The sequence below is a fragment of the Pollachius pollachius genome (assembly GCF_949987615.1).
Source record: "Pollachius pollachius genome assembly, chromosome: 3".
NCBI classification, from domain to species: Eukaryota; Metazoa; Chordata; class Actinopteri; order Gadiformes; family Gadidae; genus Pollachius; species Pollachius pollachius.
The window spans coordinates 8166649-8182149 of record NC_136936.1 but is presented as its reverse complement, the minus strand read 5'-3'; the positions used below and the strand labels follow the sequence as shown (position 1 = coordinate 8182149).

At 47.5% G+C, this 15501-nt stretch overlaps 2 protein-coding genes across 3 annotated transcripts in view; one reads left to right on the top strand and one right to left on the bottom strand.

The window, feature by feature from the left end:
- The window catches only part of ostn (osteocrin), a gene marked incomplete at both ends in the record, with an annotated part of 1622 nt that extends 78 nt beyond the window's left edge, over positions 1 to 1544 (top strand). Inside the window, 3 exons of the mRNA XM_079732953.1 lie at positions 1 to 21; positions 1068 to 1279; positions 1460 to 1544. The exon at positions 1 to 21 is cut by the window's left edge and continues 78 nt beyond it. Coding sequence (XP_079589079.1) covers positions 1 to 21; positions 1068 to 1279; positions 1460 to 1544 — 318 coding nt within the window. The remainder of the gene's footprint in view (positions 22 to 1067; positions 1280 to 1459) is intronic.
- A 2160-nt stretch (positions 1545 to 3704) lies between these two features.
- Positions 3705 to 15462, bottom strand: iws1 (interacts with SUPT6H, CTD assembly factor 1). Of its 2 annotated transcripts, none has more exons than XR_013811673.1 (16): positions 15263 to 15462; positions 14858 to 14940; positions 13575 to 14367; positions 12487 to 12543; positions 12159 to 12339; positions 10745 to 10802; positions 10456 to 10556; positions 9844 to 9994; positions 9582 to 9664; positions 8627 to 8756; positions 7411 to 7528; positions 6597 to 6708; positions 5247 to 5303; positions 5055 to 5166; positions 4629 to 4821; positions 3705 to 4095 (listed from the first exon to the last, which is right to left on the bottom strand). XR_013811673.1 is itself a non-coding variant. In XM_079731614.1 (16 exons), exons 1-15 carry the CDS (start codon positions 15303 to 15305, stop codon positions 4696 to 4698), a joined length of 2205 nt encoding a protein of 734 aa, XP_079587740.1. In that variant the 5' UTR covers positions 15306 to 15462; the 3' UTR covers positions 3705 to 4095; positions 4671 to 4695. The 2 variants fall into 2 exon arrangements, 1 of the variants encoding a protein (XP_079587740.1); XM_079731614.1 differs by having other exon boundaries at positions 4671 to 4821.
- Positions 15463 to 15501: the final 39 nt, after the last annotated feature.

The window sequence follows — 15501 nt, the reverse complement described above, 5'->3', positions numbered from 1 at the left end:
GCCTCTCGGCTAGCACCCCAGGTCAGAGAGACACCTTCACACACAGTACACCGTTAACCCCTGTGGGTGGTTCTACTGGGAGGGGCTCAGTACAACTTTAATAGGTAATGGAAATATAAAAAGACCCAACTGGGTGTCAGGTGTCTGTTACAGTCTAACCTGGCTGGTTCAAGTGTCTGTTACAGTCTAACCTGGCTGGTACAGGTGTCTGTTACAGTCTAACATGGCTGGTTCAGGTGTCTGTTACAGTCTAACCTGGCTGGTTCAAGTGTCTGTTACAGTCTAACCTGGCTGGTTCAGGTGTCTGTTACAGTCTAACCTGGCTGGTTCAAGTGTCTGTTACAGTCTAACCTGGCTGGTTCAGGTGTCTGATACAGTCTAACCTGGCTGGTTCAGGTGTCTGTTACAGTCTAACCTGGCTGATTCAAGTGTCTGTTACAGTCTAACCTGGCTGGTTCAGGTGTCTGTTATAGTGTAACCTGGCTGGTTCAGATTCCTGTTACAGTCTAACCTGGCTGGTTCAGGTGATTGTTATGTCTAACCTGGATGTTTCAGGTGTCTGTTACGGTGTAACCTCGCTGGTTCAGGTGTTTGTTACAGTCTTACCTGGCTGGTTCAGGTGTCTGTTACAGTCTAACCTGGCTGGTTCAGGTGTCTGTTAGAGTCTTAACTGGCTGGTTCAGGGGTCTGTTACACTCTAACCTGGCTGGTTCAGGGGTCTGTTACACTCTAACCTGGCTGGTTCAGGTGTCTGTTACAGTGTCACCTGGCTGGTTCAGTTGTCTGTTACAGTCTTACCTGGCTGGTTCAGGAGACTGTTACAGTCTAACCTGGCTGGTTCAGGCTTCTGTTACAGTGTAACCTGGCTGGTTCAGGCTTCTGTTACAGTGTAACCTGGCTGGTTCAGGAGTCTGTTACAGTGTAACCTGGCTGGTTCAGGTGTCTGTTACAGTCTAACCTGGCTGGTTCAGACTTCTGTTACAGTGTAACCTGGCTGGTTCAGGCTTCTGTTACAGTGTAACCTGGCTGGTTCAGGCGTCTGTTACAGTGTAACCTGGATGTTTCAGGTTCCTGAGCTGCAGTCTAACCTGGCTGGGCCCTCTGGAGGGGAGAAGGCCAGGGAGAAGATGTCTGAAAAGCTGCTTCTTCTGGACCGCCTGGTCAGGATGGAGAATGATGTCATGGAGCCAAAGAGGAAGCGCAGTTTCCCAGGAGGCAACACGCCTTTGGACCGGCTGTCAATCAGCAGCATGGATACTAAACAAGCATCAAAGAAGAGGTGAGAGCCTCTGAACCTAGACACGGAACCTAGTTAGAACCAAGGGATGGAACCAAACATAGAACATATCTAGCACACACACACACACACACACACACACACACACACACACACACACACACACACAGATACATACCAGTACTTATATTAGAGATGCTAACATCCTGATGCGTTTTCTAGGAAGGTAGTGGAGTTGCCGAGGCGGAGAATCAGTCCAACGATGGACAGAATCGGGGTCAGCCGGTTACCCAACAATCGAGGCTAGTCTTCCTGCAGCCCACCAATATCGCCATCCTGTGGACAGCTGTGGCAATTCGGCGGATGGACCTTCAGCTGAGAGCTAATTTAATGTGAGAAAATAAGGTATTGGGATAGCGTTTTTCCTTTAAAGAGTGCACCACAACCGGCCAATCACCAGCATCGCTCTCAAAAGCTGGCTCCCACAGGCAACTAATAAAAACCTGACAATCCATTGGTGCAACATTGGTCGCATCAAGAAGGTGATACATGTTAGATATTGCTCCTTGACCGTTCATTTTATAAAGAACCAGTGTGTGCCTTAACATCACTGTGGATGAATCGGATGTTATCCGTATTGTATGGTGCATTGTGTATTACACTATATTTGGCACCAGTGAATAAATTAGAAGAGAGACAATCTCCCTTCTATTGATCAGATGACCAAAAACCCATGGTGGAGTATCCTACACACCACACCACATACAACGCATCACATGGCAACGACACACTGCCTCTCCTACAACCTAAAAACCACCTAGCTGTCAACCTGCTCCTGTCTCTCCTACAACTTAGCCTCCTCAACTTTAACCTGCTCTACTGACTCCTGGAGCAAGACAGCGGGCAGCAGTACCTTCCTTTCACAATATAATTTGAGCGGCTCACACACGCACACATTTCTGTCCACCAACGGGAGGCCTCTGCTTCGACCTGAATGTGACACGACTTAACTTGAGTTGTTGGTTAGTATCCCTGATATTAATGGTCAGGTCTTGCTTAACACTGGGTGAGCAGGACCATCCTTTTATGCCAGAACCAGGTAGTAACCAGTTATAACTGGTAAGTAACAATTGGTGATGATGCAACTGGTAATAACATAATATAAGTGGTAATACCTGGTTTTGTTAGAACTGGTTATATCTGGTTGTTAGGACTGGTAATAACTACCTGGTTAGAACTGTACTGTCCTACCCCACAAGGGGTCAGAGGTTATTGTATTTAGTTGCTCAAGCGTTCCAGACAGTACCTTTATCCTGCCATAGTAACGTTGATATCTGTCCATGTGTAAAAACGGCCTGTGTTTTAGTTTTTTTATGTATTGCTCGTCTTTGCTTGATTATTAAACTGTACACATTTAATACAATGGTTTCTGTGTCAAACTACAGCAATGGTCTGTTGGAATACATTTGTGTCCAGGTCCATAAACCATTATTATGTCTTCAATTTAACATGAGGCTCATCAACATACAAGCAGTTACCAACAACGCCTTTTTTGGGGGGGGGTTTTTCTTTAATATTTCTCTTGTTTTAATATTGGCAATAAACAGTGGCTATTAGTTGAATGGCTAATATAGTTTGAGTTCAAACCCAAACTCGAATCTCACTCTTAACGCAACATGGATGAAGGTACAGTGAACAAAAGTATAAAACTAAAGCGAAAAGGATCAAATCACACCTCTATATCAGTGTTATTTCCATTAGGTCCCGTGTAAACGTTGACTCAACGAGTCGGTTACTCAGGTAACCACTAGGGGGAGGCGTTACAACGTCTTGTTCGGCTCGAACACACACCACCAGTTCACTTATTGGGGACAAAAAGTCAATCGTCTAAGATGAATTAAGCATGCAGTTGTTTACTCACCAGTCTAGTAGAAACGTAGAGAGTTCAGAATTGAACTTCATTCCTTTACTCGCCAAGTGAAGTCTCCATCGGTTGAAAGCAGTGCCAATGTTAATCCTTGTTTTGCTTCAATCATTATAGGGTGACTCTTATGTTTTGACTCATCTGTGTGTTTGAAGACAAACCAAAATCTTGTTGCGTTGTTACCGTTACTCGAATGATTAAGCGACCATTCTACATTTTTCGTTAAGTGATAGAAATTGTATTCCCATCACATGAACTGGGATACTGTAACCAAAGTCAATGTTTGCGGCATACAGAAAGTAAATGCTTATCCAGCTAACTCGCTTTGGGAAAACAATGATGAATTTTTAATAAAACAACTCATCCGAATATGGGTAGAACTGGCAAACACCAATTCATATTTATCTCGGCGTCTCTTTTAAGTTTAGGTAAGAAATTATTACATATTATTCAATTATTATAGGAGGTGGCCGGATAGGTTAAGCTCCCAAACCTAGAACCAGAGTGGTTTACACAGCAAAAATCAGACCCGGGTAACAGGATTTGAGCAGAACTCTGTTTAATATGAAAAGATTTCTCAACCGTAGAGAAGGGTGCACACTCACACGCCGGTCACATTAAACATCCCTGGGTACTGAGTGTGACACACACACACACACACGCACACACACACACACACACACACACACACAAACGCACGCACGCACGCATGCACACGCACACATGCGCACGCACGCACACACGCGAGGGGGGGTTCTGAGCAAATGATTAAAAATAAACTAAAATAGGCAGGGGCGAGGTGGGTGAAGTCAGAGCGGCAGGCTTCTCCCCTCCACGCTGATCTTGACGGTGTGGCCCGTCTTGGTGAGCCACCGGATGTCCTGTGAGCGCCGCGTCTGTTTGTCCACGCGAGCCACTCCCTTCTTCACGGTCCCTGGGGGCCAGACCCGCGTGTTAGCTTTGACTGTTGCGTCACCCTTGTTACCATGAGCACAATCTCACTGAGCCCACACACAGCAGCCAAGACCCAGGAAGTCAAGCATTTCTAAACAGCGGCCTCGCCTGCAGGTGAGTTGGCAGGATAGCACTCAAACACTGCCCCTAGTGGAGTGGAAGGATATGACAGACTCTATCGTGTACTGTAATCTATACGTGTAGTGTACTGTAGTCTATAGGTTAGTGTTGTTAACTGTAGTCTATAGGTTAGTGTAGTTGTCTGTTCAAATGAAAGGCAGGACACTACAACAGTTGCACTTCTAAAACTGCACCCTAGCAGACATTGACTCCCAAACCCCAAGAAGACCTTTAATAAACAGTTTGTAAAACAACAGTTGGTTAACCAACAGTTGGTTAACCGACAGTTGGTTAACCAACAGCTTGTAAAGATCCATGAGAAAATCTCTAACCAAAAATGTCTCAACCAACAGCTTGTTAACCAACCGCTGTTTAAGCACTTTAGGTACTTACTGCCCCTATGTGTAGCAGCAAGTACTACAGGATGGTACTTACTGCCCCCAATGGGTAGCAGCAGGTACTACAAGGGCATGTGGTTTCCCTGCACACTGATCTTGATGGCTCCTTGCAGGCGCCCCCGTTTCTTCTGCTCAGCAAAACGACGCTTGTGCTTCTCCAATCGACTGACGCCTTTCTTAAATCCACTCTGAGGAACCAATCAACGCACAGCTAAAGCAGCGACCGCATACACAACCATCAGTGCCTAACCCCTGACCCCTGTATCATGTTTACCATATTATTACTACAAACCAACTTTTAAACAAAATTAAATAAACCAGTATAAGAATTATGCTATAAACCAGAATAAACTAGTATGCATCAGACTTAATCTGAACAGTATAAAGAACCAGAGCATATATACTACAGGGATAAACTCACCCTGCTTGACTCCATCTCTATGTTCCACTTGGGTCGGACTACGTAGTCCTTGTTGGAGGGCATGGGTACCCTGGCCCGGGCACAGAAGCCTGGCTCCCCAGGTCGCAGAGCCCTGTTGGGGGGAGGACGTTAGGCACAGGTGGGGATGATTGGAGGCAGGTTCTGGAGGAAGGGGTTGAGGTGGGATCTTACTTTTCCTCTCCAGTGAGTTGCTTCTCTAGGTCCCGACGGGGAGTCTGACCGCCAGAACTAGCGAGAGAGAGAGACGGAGGCATAGGGGGGAGAGACGGAGAGAGAGGGAGGGCGAGACGGACAGTCAGCACAAAAAACATACCTTGCTGCTCCAGGACTCAATGTGGCCCAGTTTGAGTTCCTGGGTCCAGTTTTCTTTTAACTCACCGTAACCAACCCTCCACACACCATGTGACAGTTTATAGTTTAACTCAAACAAGCTCCTGAAGGCGCATGGATTGTTACACACACCAAGCAACAGTTTATTTTTTTTCTCTAACAGCCTCCTGATTGGGACAGGGGCAGTGGAGTCTTTAAATGAAAACGAGGCCGGCAGTTAAAGAACTGTACTGCTAGAGAGCGGAACCACAGTGCAACCATGCAGAGGAACCTGGTTGTAGGAGAGAAGACATCGGGCTCCGACGCCTTCACCTCCTTGTGTGCCTGACTGCAGAACCAGGGTGAGGATGGAGGAGGTGAAGAACCAGGGATGAGGAGGGAGGAGGTGAAGTACCAGGGATGAGGAGGGAGGAGGTGAAGAACCAGGGATGAGGAGAAGAACCAGGGAGGAATAGAGGGAGGAAGGGAAGAACCAGGGATGGATGAAGAGGGAGGAGGTGAAGAAGATCAGGACTAGATGTCAGGTTTAAAGCCTCAGGTAGGGTCTAAGGTAGGAGTCAGACTAGAGGTCGGTTAAACGCCTCAGGTAGGGTCTAAGGTAGGGGTCAGACTAGAGGTCAGTTAAACGCCTCAGGTAGGGTCAAAGGCAGGGGTTGGACTAGAGGTCAGGTTAGAGCCTCAGGTAGGGTCTAGAGTAGTGGTTGGACTAGAGGTCAGGTTAGCGCTTTAGGTTGGGTCTAGGGTAGGGGTTGGACTAGAGATCAGGTCAGAGCCTCCGGTAGTTTCTAAGGTAGGGGTTAGACTAGAGATCAGGTCAGAGCCTCCGGTAGTTTCTAAGGTAGGGGTTAGACTAGAGATCAGGTCAGAGCCTCAGGTAGTTTCTAAGGTAGGGGTTAGACTAGAGATCAGGTCAGAGCCTCAGGTAGTTTCTAAGGTAGGGGTTAGACTAGAGATCAGGTCAGAGCCTCCGGTAGTTTCTAAGGTAGGGGTTAGACTAGAGGTCAGGTCAGAGCTTTAGGTAGGGTCTAAGGTAGGGGGTTAAGGTACGGCTAAACTTTAAGTAAAGTATAGGTATAGGTTGAGATAAGGGTTACGGTAGGGATTAGGAATAGGATCAATTAAGGGGTGAAGGTATGGGTTTAGGTAAAGGTTAGGGTGGGGGTGACGTTTAAGGTAAGTGTTGGCCCAGACCTTAGTCCTCTCTTCTGGGGCATCTGCTGGTCTAGGTCTCTCTGTTGACGTTCCTCTCGGGTCATCCCCTTGTAGTTGGACGTCAGACCAAAGATGGGTCGGGACCACTCGTCTAGGGGTGCAGAAAATAACCCAATGCTCGCTTATAAGAACCATACTACTAGTGTATCGATCGCTAATATGAAACGCCTCCTGCTAGTCGCTTAACTGGAACCAGAAATTCCCTGCTAGTCTCCTTACTGGAACCAGAAATTCAACCACATTCCTCCTGTTGTCTCCTCCCTCACCTGGCGTTCTGATAATGCCAGGTCAGATTTCAAGGTGCTACTGCTTACCTATAGAATACTGAACAGATCAGCCCCATCCTACCTGAAGGACCTAATTATTCCCCATTCTCGCCCCTCTTGTATTTCAAAAGTTGGTTATACATGTTTTCCATCAGAGGTCTTCATCAGAGAGACTGAGAGAAAGGGAGGGCGAGACAGACAGCCTGCACACAAAACATACCTTGCTAATCCAGGACTCAATGTGGCCCAGTTTGAGTTCCTGGTAGTTTTCTATAGGAACTCAGGTTCCTATAGGCTGATTGGTTGTTTAACACACCATGTGACAGTTTATTTTTTTTAACTCAAACAGGCTCCTGAAAGTGCATTGAATGTTTCACACACCACGCAGTAGTTTCTTTTTTAACTCAAACAGGCTCCTGGAGGCTGATTGGTTGTTAGACACGCCATGTGACAGTTTATTTGTTAACTCAAACAGGTTCCTGGAGGCTGATTGGTTGTTAGACACGCCATGTGGGGTTTTTACTTACTGATGAGTTTGAGAGCCAGGTCTTTGTTGGGTCGAGACTCCTTGGGGTGTTTGTAGAGGAACATGACCGCACGTCCGATGCCGCTGTGTTTCAGAGTTTCCTGGCTCACGCTGGGAAGCTGCGGAACAGTACACAGAATGGTCCAGTGGTTAGGGAGTCCCATCCCTGATGTACACAGTCTACCTAGGGTAGATCGATAGATATCCTTGAGCAAGATGCTCCTACCTGCTTCTTTACGACAAACATAGAAGAACCTGGGGTCAAAGAGAAGCAATGGACACTTCTGTGACTGAAATGTTTGTGTTGTTGTGGAAAAGGGTGTAAGGAAATAATATCGAGCACAGAGAATTCAATTCAATTCTAGAGCGGTGCTAACCCCCTGACGATTCTAGAGCGGTGCTAACCCCCTTCAGGACCTAGAGCAGTGCTAACCCCCTGACGATTGTAGAGCATTGCTAACCCCCTGCAGGATCTAGAGCGGTGCTAACCCCCTGACGATTCTAGTGCAGTGCTAACACCCTTCAGGATCTAGAGCGGTGCTAACCCCCTGACGATTCTAGAGCAGTGCTAACCCCCCGCAGGATCTAGAGCGGTGCTAACCCCCCGCAGGATCTAGAGCGGTGCTAACCCCCTGACGATTCTAGAGCAGTGCTAACCCCCTGCAGGATCTAGAGCGGTGCTAACCCCCCGCAGGATCTAGAGCGGTGCTAACCCCCCGCAGGACCTAGAGCAGTGCTAACCCCCTGACGATTCTAGAGCAGTGCTAACCCCCTTCAGGATCTAGAGCGGTGCTAACCCCCTGACGATTCTAGAGCAGTGCTAACCCCCTTCAGGATCTAGAGCGGTGCTAACCCCCTGACGATTCTAGGGCAGTGCTTACCCCCTGCACGATCTAGAGCGGTGCTAACCCCCTTCAGGATCTAGAGCGGTGCTAACCCCCTTCAGGATCTAGAGCGGTGCTTACCCCCTTCAGGATCTAGAGCGGTGCTTACCCCCTTCAGGATCTAGAGCGGTGCTTACCCCCTTCAGGATCTAGAGCGGTGCTTACCCCCTTCAGGATCCAGAGCGGTGCTAACCCCCTTCAGGATCTAGAGCGGTGCTAACCCCCTTCAGGATCTAGAGCGGTGCTAACCCCCTTCAGGATCTAGAGTGGTGCTTACCACCTCATGATTCTAGAGCGGTGCTAACCCCCTTCAGGACCTAGAGCAGTGCTTACCTCATGCAGGATCTTGAGCAGCTCCCCTCGGATGCGGAGGGCTGGGAGGCTCTTGTCTGGCAGGGGGCCGATCCACTCCTTGATGGCGGTCATCACGCCGCCGTCGATGAACGTCTCCTTCAGATCCTGCCTGGAGACAAGCTGCCGTTACACTCCCACTCGGTGCTGGCACACTGCCCCTTCAAACACCACCGCCATACTAGATGAGGAGGTGCTGTACTAGATGAGGAGGTGCTGTACTAGAAGAGGAGTCGCTGTACTAGATGAGGAGGAGGTGCTGTACTAGAAGAGGAGTCGCTGTACTAGATGAGGAGTCGCTGTACTAGAAGAGGAGTCGCTGTACTAGAAGAGGAGTCGCTGTACTAGAAGAGGAGTCGCTGTACTAGAAGAGGAGTCGCTGTACTAGATGAGGAGGTGCTGTACTAGAAGAGGAGGTGCTGTACTAGAAGAGGAGGTGCTGTACTAGAAGAGGAGGTTCTGTACTAGATGAGGAGGTGCTGTACTAGAAGAGGAGGTGCTGTACTAGAAGAGGAGGTGCTGTACTAGATGAGGAGGTGCTGTACTAGATGAGGAGTCGCTGTACTAGAAGAGGAGGTGCTGTACTAGAAGAGGAGTCGCTGTACTAGAAGAGGAGTCGCTGTACTAGAAGAGGAGGTGCTGTACTAGAAGAGGAGGTGCTGTAATAGAAGAGGAGTCGCTGTACTAGAAGAGGAGGTGCTGTACTAGAAGAGGAGGTGCTCTATGTGGAAACACTAGAGGAGGAGGTGCTGCTGTAGAAGAGGAGGTGCTGTACTAGAAGAGGAGGTGACTATGTAGGAGGAGGTGCTCCATGCTGAAACACTTGATGAGGAGGTGCTGCTCTGGGTGAGGAGGTGATGATGCATGAGGAGGTGCTCCATGTGGATACACTGGATGAGGAGGTGCTATAGTAGGTGATGAGGTGCTGTATGTTTACTTCTTGAGATGCGTGACAACCACAGGCAGCAGTGTGAGTTTCTTCAGCGCTGGTTTCTTTTGAGCGTTGAGCGTTCTGTCCTCCTAAACACACACACACACACAAACACACAGATAATCAGGGGACTTATTGTGGGATCATGAAAGTACTGGGGGACTCTTATTGTGACAGTATGAAGGCAGCCGGTGACTTATTTGGCAGTACTCGGGGACTCTCATATGGGCAGTATAAAGGCAGCAGGGGACTCTTAATGTGGCGGTACCTCTGCGGCCTCGTTCATCTTGGTGATCATGGCGCTGACGACGTCGTCAGCGTCGCTGATGAACGTTCCTCCGTCTCGGTTCCTCCTGCGCTTCCCGCCCGCTGCCTTCTTACGCGCCAGCATGATGTCAAAGTCTGACATCATGCTGGTACTGGGGGACAGAGACCATGAGTCAGTATGGGGGGGAGGGAGACCACGGGTCAGGATGGGGGAGGGAGAGAGCAGGGGTCAGGATGGGGGAGAGAGAGAGCAGGGGTCAGGATGGGGGAGAGAGAGAGCAGGGGTCAGGATGGGGGAGAGAGAGAGCAGGGGTCAGGATGGGGGAGGGAGAGAGCAGGGGTCAGGATGGGGGAGAGAGAGAGCAGGGGTCAGGATGGGGGGGAGAGAGACCACGGGTCAGGATGGGGGAGAGAGAGAGCAGGGGTCAGGATGGGGGAGAGAGAGCAGGGGTCAGGATGGGGGGGAGAGAGAGAGCAGGGGTCAGGATGGGGGAGAGAGAGAGCAGGGGCCAGGATGGGGGAGAGAGAGAGAGCACAGGTCAGGATGGGGGAGAGAGAGAGAGCAGCGGTAAGCGTGGTCGAGATAAAGAGAGAGAGAGGGTTGCTTTCTTACTCTTTGCCACTACGGTCGACTCCTTCATCCGAATCAGAGTCTTCCTCAGCTGGCTGGTTCTCTACCTTCTGCTGCCCCTCCAGTTCCTCCTGGTTGAAACCCTACACACACACACACACACACACACACACACACACACACACACACACACACACACACACACACACACACACACACACACACACACACACACACACACACACACACACACACACACACACATTATACAGACATAATACAAATCTTTGTAGACAGAAGTTTTTGCAATAGGACAGGGAGCTGTAATTACCGTAAACTCCTCTTCCTCCTCGTCTCCCGACTCTCCAAAGATGTCCGCAATCATCTTCCTAGAACACAGAAAGTGGTAATTGAACTTCACCCTTAGTATATCAGTCACATGTCTAGTACAATACTGATACTACCCAAGATCCATTTCTGCTACTAGCCTAGACCTACTGGTCATACTACCCTAGACACAGTGGTGATACTACCCTATATTCAGTACTGACAGTGGAACAATGACCCAGTACTGCTACTAGCCTAGATCCAGTAATGATACTGTACCATCAACCCAGTAGTGATTAGGGATGAGGATCATTAAAATTTATTGATATTGATACCATTTTCGATACTCCTTAACGATCCGAGTCTTTATCGATACCTCTATCGATACTTTTCTATTAATTGGTGGAAATATGAAGCGTTTTTAGTGATGAGGAAAATGTTTAGGAAATAAATAATTGCATTTTAAATAAAATATGTAATTCTTCATAAATATTGACATCAGTAGTTTTAGTTATATAAACTAAAATGATTAGAGCAGATACAACCGTATTAGTAATACAGAAACATGAGTAATACAGTATTACTCATGTTTCTCACCAAAAACTCAATTTACCGTTTCTTTATGTTACATTTGAACGCATCATGATAACCTAACAGTCGTTTTACTGAGCCAACCTCAACACATCATCACGCAGCAAATCTGAAACTTTATTTACTTTTTAAGATAACTAGCTTGTATGCTGCTGATACAACACTGATTTCACAATTGGATTACTATTTTTAACTGACGGGACTAGCGACAATGTCTGTGTGTGGGATTACTACTCGTAATTTGAGTGGATGATTAAGACGGGCCTGTCTGTGGTGCGACAGGAGAAGGAGGAGACTGAGTCTTTTCAACTCAGAGACAGTCGACGGTACTGTATTTGGTCTTTATTTGATGCACAATGCTAATGTGCTTGGCCATTGAGGTTATGTTTCCCCCTTTACAATAAATTATTTTCGCCCTTGTCGCCCGTTCAGCCATCCTCGCGAGCAAAGTTAACTGCCAGACTTCACTTGTTTTACTTGTAATACCTGTTTGCTTACAATTCCATTCAAAAACATTGGTGGACACACTGCAGTGATTGGATTGATTTGATTTAAATGCTGTGACGCAACTCGAGGGACACAACATTACGTTACAGGACCTACGGGACATAAATAATACTAAATGAATGACGGGACTCGATAGTGGTATCGATAAGCAAACGTTAATGATTTTCGGGTTTTGAAAAAAGTGGAACCGGGTCCTTGATAGAAGCGGGTTTCGATCCCCATCCCTAGTAGTGATACTACCCAGATCCAGTGGGACCAGTACTGATACTGTAATCTAGACACATTAAGTGTAATAGAGCCCAGGGTTCTGGCCTACTCACTCCTCCTGGTCTTCTCCCGACTCGCTGTCACTGCCAAACAGTGTCTTCTCGTCCTTGGTCTTGGCAGGACCGTCCTCGTCTTCGCTGTCGGAGCCCAGCTCCCTCAGCTTGGCTGCCATTTTGCGGTCGGGACCCTCGGAGTCCGAGTTCTCCTCGTCAGACACGGCTCTGCTGCGCTTCACTGAGGAGTCAGAAGCACTTCGTTCAGGACAGCTTTCCATATGGAATCTCCCTTTGCATTCATGAGCATATCAATAGAAAGACAGTTCATCTATAATGACATGAATGGAGATGGTGGTTTGATGGGCTGTTGATCCTCTGGTCTCACCTGGTGTAGGAGTATCGTCATCCTCGCTGTCTGAGAGGATGGCCTTCTTCCTCTTCACTACACACAAACACACAGACAGAGACACATACAAATGTAGTTTGCTGGGAAGCTGGCTGACCTTCATGGAAGATCCTTGTGTTTTGTGATTCCTACTGAGCTATACAAGGAGTAACTCTGCACTAGGACTGGACAATAAATCAACATTAATATCAATCCTTATGTTTGTTTTTTATATACATTTTTAATTTAGAAGCATCAATCACTGACTCGCCGCACTGTCTGAGTCAGTGCAGTGTGTGCAGGCAGTAGGTGATGACGTACTGTATCACTAAATATATGATGCATATAATACTGGGCTTCAAGAAGCTAATGATTGTCATGCTGGACGCGCTACCTGGGCAAATTTATTTCCCCCAAATATCACTCCCTAAGCTCTACTCTCTCTCCAGCAGTTGTTTACATATTTGTCATTTTATTTAATCAATGTTCAGTATACTACCTCTAAAATGTTTGAGAGACGTTTGAAATCAGGCATTTGATGTGATGGGAATCAAAGTAATTATTTGCAGTATTATTTTATTTTATTTATTTCAGTGTATAACAGGGTCGGCTTAGCTGAGGAGGTAGAGCAGTTGCCCCCAGCTCCTCCTAGCTGAGTGTTGATGTGTCCCTGAGCAAGACACTTAACCCCAACTGCTCCTGACGAGCTGGCTGTCGCCTTGCATGGTTGACTCTGCCGTCGGTGTGTCAATGTGTATTAACCGATGTAAGTCGCTTTGGATAAAAGTGTCTAATAATAAATAATTCTATATTTTAAACCAGAATCGGTTCTATGGAGAATGCTGTTAATTTAGCAATATTATTTTTATTCTAAAATTTATTGTGATAGTTGTGATAATTATCTAAAACCATCAATATAAAATGGCATATTATGATATCATTTATGGCCATATCGTTGTTGAAGAGGGCAAGAGGCACAGAGAGCTGTGCCTCCTGTGCCCCCCCAATGAGCTTAAAGAGTTTCCCGACCAATACACCTAAAAAAATGAGGTTTAACCCTGCTGTGTTAGTGCCTTGCTCTACAGTACCTGGTCCAGCGTCTTCATCCTGGCTATCTTCTGTCCGTTTCGCCTTCTCCTCTTCGTTGTCAGCCTTCCGTTCCTCCCCCACCTCATCCTCGCTGTCCGACATCATCACTGCCTTCCACTTCCCCCCGCCGGCCTCTGCTTCCTGCGTCCCAACAGCCCCCTCCTCCTCTTCATCGTCGTCTGAGTGCTGGGCGGCAATCTTCTTCCTCGCCGGCGTGCTGCCGTCTGATGTTCCATCTGCGTTAGGGGTGGAGCTAGGGGAAGAGGAGGGGCTATGTTTGGCATGGGGAGGGGTCCTCCTGTCCTCCTCACTCCCTCTGCTCTTCAAAGCAGAGTCTTCCTCATCGCTGTCCGCGGGCCTGGGCCGCTCTACCTCGGAGTCACTGTTGTTTCCACGGTTACGCCCAGGGGCCTCCACCTCGGAGTCACTGTTGTTTCCACGGTTACGCCCAGGGGCCTCCACCTCGGAGTCACTGTTGTTTCCACGGTTACGCCCAGGGGCCTCTACCTCAGAGTCACTGTTGTTTCCACGGTTACGCCCAGGGGCTTCTATGTCTGAGTCACTGTTGTTTCCACGGTTACGCCCAGGGGCCTCTACGTCTGAGTCACTGTTGTTGCCAGAATTACGCCGAGGAGCTTCTCCCTCGGAGTCACTATTGTCGCCACGGTTACGCCCAGGGGCCTCTCCCTCCGAGTCGCTGTGGCCCCCTGCAGGGCCCTCGTTGTCGGAGCCACTGGCCGGGCCGCTGGGCTCCATGGGATGGGGGCCGTCCTCACCCTCACTGCCGTCGTCCTGAACCATAACAGAGCAGCAAAACTTTAGCTTTGTGCACGTTTATGTAGTGAGAGGAGTGTTTATATAGTGAGTAGTGTACAAACAGTGAGGGAAGAGTATATCGTGAGGGGAGTGTTTGTAGGTAGGCCTGTCAACTAGTTTAGTATTAATTTGATGAAGGCAGGTAGTAGCCTGGGATTATGGGGGTCGTTGTCTTCATCACCATTTACGTTGAAAATCTATCTCACGTGACACCACAGCAATCATGTTCACGGACAAGGTAATGTACCAAAGTTGTATTCACGATACGTTTCAATAAACTTAATTCAAGTATCCAAAAAAACGTTCCATACTAAAATTGAGAGGAGTCGGGGACGCAAACTGCTGTAGATAACAGCAGACAAACACATCCAGTGTGCTGTTCTAAGGTAATGCAACAGCTACATACACATACAACACACACCTCTATAATAAAGAAAGATGCAGACATGAAGACCTGTGAACCAACCTCTGAATTATGTTTTGTGGGCATCGCCTGCTCATCTTCTGAAGCTGGGTGTTCGTCTTGTACAGGTGTACCACCGCCATCATCTGCAAACACACGCACCCCATCAATAACAAACACAAACACACACACGCACACACAAAATATACAATATATATAATATATACAATATAAGAGTATTTTCGTGACTCTATACAAGTGACTATTTTATTGAGTACATATACAGGAGAGTATTTTCCTGAGTATATATATACCATATTAAAGAGCATTTTAGTGAGTCTATACAACTTTATAATGCGTATTTTATCGAGTATAAATATAACTTAATAGGAGAGCATTTTAGTGAGTTACAGACCATATAGTAGAGTATTTTAGTGTGTCACGTTATAAGGAAACAAAGCGTCTTACCGGAGCGGCTGGCGGATACAACGTCGTCGTCCTCTCCGTCCATCTGTTTTATTGTTGTTCGGATTATTTATGATGCCCGAGTTATATTCTTATATTTAATAAACACGATACCTTAGTAGGTGGCGTGCTGGTTTAAAGCCAGCTAGAAAATGTACTTATGAAATAGTAACTATGCGGTGTTGATCACCGCCATCAAAATGGCAGCGCGGCCTTGATATGCGCATGCTCCCTGTTGCTGT

Bases quoted from the DNA above. Each gene is read 5' to 3' on its own strand.
- iws1 (XM_079731614.1), bottom strand. From the start codon at position 15,305: ATGGACGGAGAGGACGACGACGTTGTATCCGCCAGCCGCTCCG. The intron at 14,941-15,262 runs GTAAGACGCTTT...GTGTGTTTGCAG, and splicing joins TGTATCCGCCAGCCGCTCCG to ATGATGGCGGTGGTACACCT. The intron at 9,665-9,843 runs GTACCGCCACAT...GTGTGTGTTTAG, and splicing joins AGATGAACGAGGCCGCAGAG to GAGGACAGAACGCTCAACGC.